Consider the following 8,194-nt stretch of genomic DNA (forward strand, 5'->3'; position numbering starts at 1 on the left):
TGACAAAACAAACCTTCAAGCCATGGTGAAATGAGGAGAGACTGGCTGGATAAAGGAGCTTATCTCTCTGCCAGTATAAGATGATTTTCCCCCAACCTCATGTGCTTCATTTTATTTTCCATAACTCTCGGTATGAATCACATCATTTCTCTTACCAGGGTATTCTGAAGCTCAGCAAGAATTTAGTTAGGACATGTTTTCCTGAGCATCTGCCTGAATTCTCCTGCCTTAAATATTGTTAAATCTCTCCTCTTTTAGTCATGCTCACAGAATCAATGCCTTGCAGAATGCTGGAAGGGTCTTTAGGGACCATCTTATCCAGTACCTTCATTTCGCCCCCTCCGCAAACGCGTGGCCACGCGGCGCGGAGAGGTTCTGTCCGCGGATTCCGTGGGACCTAGGGCCCTGGGACGCGGGCACGAGGAATTTGCCCGAGGTCACTCGGGGAAAGCTTGGAAAACGGGGTTGGGGATTCAGGACCCGAAGCCGCGTTCGTCCCGTTGCACCAGGCGGCGCCTGCCTACCCTTAACGGTTGGAGGGCAGGGATGGGCGCTTTGTGGCCTTCAGCACGCCCTCGGGCAGGGCCAGGAGGGTGAATGAGGCCACAGCCTGACCTGTGCCCCGCAGCCCGAGGACGAGGACGACGAGGAGCCGGCGCTGGAGGAGTTGGAGCAGCGCGAGGTGCTGGTGCTGGGGCTGGACGGCTCTGGGAAGAGCACGTTCCTGCGCGTGTTGTCCGGGAAGCCACCGCTGGAAGGCCACGTCCCCACCTGGGGCTTCAACTCCGTGCGCCTGCCCACCAAAGACTTCGAGGTGGACCTGCTAGAGAGTGAGCAGACCGCCTCGTCCCCGCCCCAACACACACACCGTTCCCCTGTCACCCGAGTGGGACCCAAGCGGGGCCTCTGCCTGGGCGTGGCTCCAAAATGCACGTGTCTGCAGGACGCGCGCGCCTGCATGAAATCCTTCCCCCGCCTCCTTGGGGCACAGCGAGAAGTCCAAGCTCCATGTTTGAATGCGGAGGGCCCTTCGTGAACAGGCAGCTCCAGCTTGGTCCTGATGTCCCTCACCCCTGCTGAAGCCCACCTTCCTAACACGGATACCAATAGCTAAAGTTTCCCATGTGCCAGTCGTTTGGCAGGCATTCCAGTCCTGCCTCGCTTAAGGACAGGGATAGGGTCTGAGAAATACAGACGGGGATCTCATCCTTACGGGAACATCACTGCACTTACACCTGGGCGGTCCAGCCCACTGCACACCTGGGCTGTGCTGCGTAGCCTCTTGCTCCCAGGCTATGTGCCTATGTAGCATGTTCTGAATACCATAGGCACTTGTAATGCATTGCTCTGTGACATCACTGGGCTCCCTTATAATCTCATGGGACCAATGTCATATAGGTGGTCCTACGTCGACTGAAACATTATGTGGCCCATGACTGTCCTTAATGAGACCCTCCCAGCAACTCCACACAACTGGAGAGTTAGTACCCTCATTATATACACGGGGAAGCCGAGGCCCAGCAAGTTAATTTATCTAAGTTCACCTAGCTAATGCGGACCCAGCTCTCGAGGGCAAGCTGCATGCTACGGTGCTTGTTTCTGAAGGACACGTGCTGTTTCATATCTTTTGCAAGCAGTTCTCTTCGTCTGAAAAGTCCTTCTTCCCTCGATAAACTAATACTGATCCTTCAAGGTTTAGGCTGAGCGTGATGTCCCTGTGACGTCTTCTCTGACTCTCAGGCTAAGTTAGGGCTTCTCTCCTGCTGCAGTATTTGCCACGTACCAGCCTGTACCCCTGACTAGGTTTCTGGGATACAGATGGGTAGGACCAAGCCAGTACCTGGGAGAGCTTGTCGAAGGAATCATCAGGATGGTCTGAGCAGCCCCCTGCCCTTGGTGTTAGGCTTGGGATTCTGAGAGAAGACAGCAGTACTTAGCCACCTGTGTCCAGCCAGACTCAGTGAGGAGAGACAGGTGGACTTCCTGACAGCCAGAGGACTCCGCCCATAAACACGGGGTGGGTCTAGTTAAGCGCTAGGCAGGGGATCGGACTCCGAGGGCCTGCCCGTTGGCTTGAATGGGCGCCATTCCTCTGATTTCGGGCGCTTGCTTGCTGGTCTGTCCTGGCTGCATCTTTCCTCCCTGCTTATAGCAAACTGATATTCATCTGGGGTTCAGTCCTTCAACAGACTTTCCCAGGGACACGCAGAAGGGTCAGCTGGGGGTTCTGCACTTGAGGCCCACTCTTCTGGCAGAGATGGTGCCCCCTCCTCCAGCCCCAGGAGAAGGGGTTTGGTGTTTTCATGTTCGCCGAGGGTCTAACCAGTACCAGTCCAGTTTTCACAGGGTCACCCGGCCGGGATCCAAGCCCAGTTCTCCCATTCAAGTCCTGGGGGGTGGGGGGGGGCGGCTTTCCCTTCCCATAACCCCCACTTTGCTGTGGTCTCCTGCAGTGTCAGTGCTGGAGCCCAGCGGAGAATAGGCCTCTGTGGATGTCTGATAAGGCCTCCCTCCCCCCATCCACATCCGTTTCATTCGCTAGGCCCATCTGCCTACTCTCTGGTCTGTCCACTTGTCCCCACCTCCACCACCGCCTGCTTGGTCCAAGCCACCATCACCTCTCAGTACTACAGCAGGTCTCCTGCTTCCACTTCTGTCCCCAGGGTCAGCCAGTGTTATCTCTCAGATCACGTCACTCTTGATGAAAACCCTTTAAGGGGCTCCCCACTGCTTCACTGTGGCCTTACTGGCCTTGTGTGGTCCAGCCCTGGCCACCCTTACTGGTCATGGCTTCCCCCCTGCCCTCTCTCTGGCAGTGCCTCAGCCACCCCGGCCATTTGTTTCTCAAACACGTGGAGCTTGCTCTTCCCTTCCCTGCCTCTCCCCATGGCTGGTTCCTTCTCATCGTTCCAGACTTGGCTCACATGCCACCTCCTTAGGGAGACCTTCCCGGACCATTCGATCCAAAGCCACCCCCTCAGCCCCTCTCGCTTTCTGTCCTTCCTTTCTGAAACGTGTTTGTGGTGTTGCTGTGTCCATCCTGGCTGTGGCGGGGGGGGGGGGCACTCCTTGCACACAGGGCCCCTGCCTGCCTGGTTCCCCTCTGTATCCCCAGCATCCAGGTCAGTGCTTGGCACCTGGTAAGCACTCAGTAAATACTTGTTGAGTGCCTGCTGTGTGCCAGGCATTGTGCCGAGGGCTTTGGGGGGACCCAGAGGTAAATAGCTCTAACTCTCAAAGAGCTTAGAGTCTGCAAGTGTCAGAAGTATAACCAGAAACACCAGGACGCACAGTGACCAGTGGGGGCTGAGCGGAGGGACAGAGGGGAACAGGAAAGCAGTCCACGTTGGGGACGCTCCGCGGGCAGCTATGTGGTGGTAGGCTCGACTATCGCGTTTCTAGGGAAAGGAAATGGGGTGTCCAGGCTGAACAAGAGGAAGAGAACAGAGAATAGCTGGGCACAGGCAGGGCAGGCAGTCCTGGCCTCTGACCACAGCCCCCGTGACCCAGGAGGAAGCTAGGGATTGGCAAGAGGCAGAACTGGAGAGTACTGTTTGTTAAGCACCTGCTATGCACCAGTCCTCTGGAAGGTGCATGGCATATGGTACCTTTGGGTTTTGCTGCGACCTGTTAGGTAAATTCAGTGAGGAGGAGACCGGTATTAGAAGGTGGCGGCTGCCCGGGGAGCCCCAGCTGTCAGCTGGAGCCAAACCCAGTCTGATTGGCTCTGGGATCCACAGTCTTTTCCTGGCTCCAGGCTCCTGGTTCCTGGCCGGTGGGTCCTTGAGCAGCTGGAAGGTGGGTTGGGGTGGGGCTGTGAGTAAGGGAGCCAGGGCCCGGCGAGGCTCTGAGCTGGCCCCTGGCCTCTCCTTAGTTGGCGGCAGCCAGAACCTGCGCTTCTACTGGAAGGAGTTTGTGAATGAAGTGGACGTGCTGGTGTTCGTGGTGGATTCGGCTGACCGGCTACGGCTGCCCTGGGCCCGGCAGGAGCTGCACAAGCTGCTAGACAAGGACCCTGACCTGCCTGTCGTCGTGGTGGCCAACAAGCAGGTGAGGGCTGCAGGAGGCCGGCTCAGGCCGGTCGGGCTTGATCCGCAGATGCCTGGGCAGGAGCAGCTGCCCTTGGGAGGGCCCAGACCGTGACCTGGAGCGCTTGACGGAGAGTCTGTCCCCACCTTTTCCGCCTGTGCTCTGTCCTCATCCTGTCTGCCTTCTCATTTGCCTCCTCGTCATTTGTCATCCTGGAGAAATGAGAAAAATAATCATTAAGTATCCACTAGATGCCAGGTGTGGTTTTGAATGACATTTGATATTATGCTTCCATTGACCCTCAAAGGTATGGGACACTAGCCCTATTTTATGGATGGGGAATCTGAAGCTGGGACTGTGGAATCTCCCCAAGGTTGTACACCTTGAAAATAGTGAAACTGGGGTGTCTCATCCCAAACCCTGTCCCTTGTTCATTCCGCCGTCCTTGTTACTTCTGGTTCTAGATCAAAGAGCTAACGCTGGGAAATGCTAAGAAGTTAACAGATTAAATAGTAACTAACATTTACTGTGCTCACGGTATGCCAGGCTCAGGGCTGAGCACCTGACGATCACGGCCTCACTTCGGTCCTACAAAACCCTCACCACAGACCTTGCCCTGACCCTTCAATGCCCAGAGTAACAGCTGGGAGGCGGCAAAGCCAGGACCCGGGAACTCAGATCGTCCTCAAAGTTCCCGCTCTTAACCACCACGCTGGGTGCCAGAGGGCCGCCTCGGGCCCAGCCACCCTCAGGATTCCAGACCCGCAGCGCCACCCTCAACACCCGGTGGAGCTGCCACAGCGCGGAGGCCTGTCACATTTTCTGTGGCCTATGCCCGTGTGTCCAAGAGCCATGAGACGTGTTTCCAGCCTGGCCAGATTGAAGCTGTGCGTCTTTGACCTCGGATTCCCCCTGCCTATTGGGAAATAACTTGATAATCATTTGTAAATACGTGACCATATGTCCTGCTCTGCCTGGGACAGTCCTGTTTTTCTGGTATAATTATTAAAAGTACCCCCTTTGAGTCTAAGAACTACCCCAGTTTGGACAATGAATGACATCACCCTCCTATGTATAAACTAATTTATAGCAATTTAGGACCTTCAGGAGATAGCAGCTAAGGTCCCAGTAGTCCATGAATTGCTCTAAGAAGAATCATTTTAATTTGGGGCCAGGGTTGACATGAAAACGTACCCTCACCAGCCGTGCTCTGTAGTGGCCTCTTTTCTTCCTTAGCCAGTGTCGTGGAGTGGCGGAGGTAAGGCTCTCGTTTGTAAGTGACCCTACTATAAGACCCCAGTACCGAGTTTAGGAAACCGAGCCAGGATTCCTCTAAGGGTCCCAAGCTCGGGCATCACACCAGCCTGAGACTCAAAGTGGCTCTGCCGCTTCTCCTCCTTTCCTTGGCTAAATGACTTCAGCGTCTCTGAGCCGATTTCCTCGTCCGTAAAGTGCAGACTGTGGGAATTAAATAAGACTGAGTGCCTATCACAGTGCCTGACACACAGGAAGTACTGTTTCTTACCACAGTGGCTGATGACGGGGTGAAAAGAGATTAGGACAAAGGAAAGTCAGAGACGAGGGAGGACGTTTAGACCACGGGGCCCAGAGGCTGCCTCTGGGAGCTTAGGCTCCAGTGTTCCCTAAAGAAACCCCAGAGCAGTGTATTTCCTGGACGACGAGGCGGGGTGCTGGGAAGCACTGTGGGCTGCTCCGACGGGCTTCTCTGTTTCGCCCCAGGACCTGAGTGAGGCCATGAGTCTGGCGGAGCTGCAGCGGGAGCTGGGCCTGCAGGCCGTCGACAACCAGCGGGAGGTTTTCCTCCTGGCAGCCAGCATCGCCCCTGCAGGATCCGGCTTTGCAGACCCCGGCACCGTGCACATCTGGAGACTGCTCCTGGAGCTTCTCTCCTAGGCTGGCGGGCGCTCGCTCACCGCCCAGCCCCGGGGAGCCCAGCTCTGCTGCTCCGGCTTCTCCACCAGCCCGGACCTGGGGCAGGAGCCACGTACTTCCCTCCGCTCCTCCAGGCAGGGCCTGGGCAAGGCCAGGAACCACACAGAAGCCTTCCTGGGGAGATGGCCGTGAGGCTGAAGCAGGGAGGCGGGTGAGGCAGGGGGTGGGCGAGGGTGCCGTCTGGCTCATTCAGGGCTGGGAGTGGACCCAGCCTTCACCAGCGAAGGCCTCCTCCTCTGACCCATTCAGTGAGCTGTCCAGCAGGCACGTTCTCCCAGAGGTGCTCCCAGTCCCAACCGTTTGCTCCTGGCACTTCTCGCCCCTCGGGCAGGCAGGTTCTGGCCGTGCGCAGGGAGCCCTGGCGCCCAGTCCCACACCGTCCTCCAGCCGCAGCTCTGCCCACTGGCCCACGGCCCTGTGCAGTCTCTTCCTCTCTGGCCCCGGGCATCCTTTTTAAAAGAAAATGATTTCTATGTTTTTTTTCTAACTGGGAGATGCGTCTCAGGAAGTACCAGGATGAACCTGGAGACCCCGGCAAGCTCTCTGAAACCCTTGCTTCCTCCAAGCCCAGGCCTGGCCCCCAGCCTCCCGTGGCTACGGGAGAGGTGGCGTTCACCCCCCGTCTGGAGACACAGGCTGCCGCCGTCGCACGAAGTGTGCCCGTGCCATCCATGTTTACATGAGTCAGACGGGGGTGGGGTCCACGTTCCTGGAAAGACCAGCTCCCCCTCCCCCCAGAGTGGGGTGCTGGCCTCAGAACTGTGTCGCGATTATTTATTTACGTATAAAAGGAACAGGCTATAGGTTTAGGCTGTTTCCAGGTGCTGTTATTAAAACCCCAGATGATTGTCATGGAAAATTTGGATCTTTGAGGAAAACAGCTGGACTCACGAATGACAAAGTGATAACCTACCCGAGTCCAGGGGGACAAAGCACTGGCTTTCCCCCTACCCTGCGGGACTGTAATTCACATAATACTTCACATCGATCACATGTAACTCCACCACTCAGCCCACTGCGCTGAGGGGACGCGAACCCCTCCTGTGTATGTGACAAAGGACTCGGAAAGGAAATTTCAATCCTGTAAATCCAGTAAAGAAATATAGGAACCAGCAGACCGGCCAGCGAGGAGCCTGGTGCATCACTCAGCCTTTCTAGACCCTTCGGTTCCCCAGCTCCAGCGAAGCTGGACGGAATTTCCAATGTTCTCTCCAGGGCACAGTCTATGATTCTCTTTCCTGTGACCAGCCAGTTTGAGGACCGTCTCTGCACTGATACTTCTCTCCACTGCAGACAAAGGAGCCTTTTCGTCTGTCAGGCCACTGAATAATCGACAGTCACAAAGGGGCTCTTTTGGGGAGCAGATAACCAGTTCAGTTTGCTTTTTAATTGAGAGTAGAGATTACGTGCCTTTGTTTCAAAGTGGCATTCTGCTTCAGTTCTGTGGCCAGTGCGGGAAGAGGGACGGGGGGGAGGTGGGGAGGGAAGCACCCCAAGTCCAGACCGAGTGAGGGTCAGGCCGCGAGCGTTTCAGCACAGAATCGCTGTCTGAAATTCTGACTTGCTTTCTGCTTGAAGAACTGATTCGTCTGCTTTTAAGAATTTAAGGACCAATTTGGGTTTTAGAGGAGCCTTGCAACTTTTCTGTTTTTCATTTTGCCTTTGAGAGGCTGAGAAACCTGACTTCCGTGTTTATGGACCCCGCCCCCATTTTTCCAGCACTTAAGTGACCTAGGGAACCAGCACTGGTGAGGGGGACCCCTTTCTCACAAAGATCTGCCTTCGGTCTATCAAGCACCATTATGTGGTAGAGTTTTTAAAGCCCCACGTGGAGGGAGGTGAACTTGAATTAAGAGTTTATCTACTTGAGCTACTTTTAAAGATCACTCACAACCGACAGGTCCCAGCAGCACCAGAAGATACACACCAGTGAGGGGCACTGAGGGCCGAGGGCCACCCTCTTTGACACGTACGGAATGGACCTTCCGTTGACCTGTGGGTGTGCCTCAGCACCTCTGTGACTAATGGGGCCACTGACCCGTCCGCCACGCAGAGTGTCACAGTGCCCATCTGCTCTGGTTTCTACCAGTCCCAGACTGGGCAAAGCCGGAGAATGGTCTTTCTTAAGAGCTAGATGCCTGACCTTGCGCCCTTCCCAGCCGCACTGGAATGTGACTATGATTGAGGAGCCAGGTAACTGCTTTTGGGAACT

The 8,194-nt window shown here is 55.8% G+C and overlaps 1 protein-coding gene across 1 annotated transcript in view; it reads left to right on the plus strand.

Moving 5' to 3' along the window:
* Positions 1–6,841, plus strand: part of ARL10 (ADP ribosylation factor like GTPase 10) — a 10,462-nt gene extending 3,621 nt beyond the window's left edge. The window contains exons 2-4 of the mRNA XM_015585169.2: positions 603–830; positions 3,875–4,050; positions 5,770–6,841. Of these exons, the coding sequence (XP_015440655.1) occupies positions 603–830; positions 3,875–4,050; positions 5,770–5,943 (578 nt within the window). The 3' untranslated portion in view covers positions 5,944–6,841. The remainder of the gene's footprint in view (positions 1–602; positions 831–3,874; positions 4,051–5,769) is intronic.
* The last annotated feature ends 1,353 nt before the right edge of the window (positions 6,842–8,194 follow it).

This window comes from Pteropus alecto, unplaced genomic scaffold (assembly GCF_000325575.1).
Source record: "Pteropus alecto unplaced genomic scaffold, ASM32557v1 scaffold40, whole genome shotgun sequence".
Classification (NCBI taxonomy): domain Eukaryota; kingdom Metazoa; phylum Chordata; class Mammalia; order Chiroptera; family Pteropodidae; genus Pteropus; species Pteropus alecto.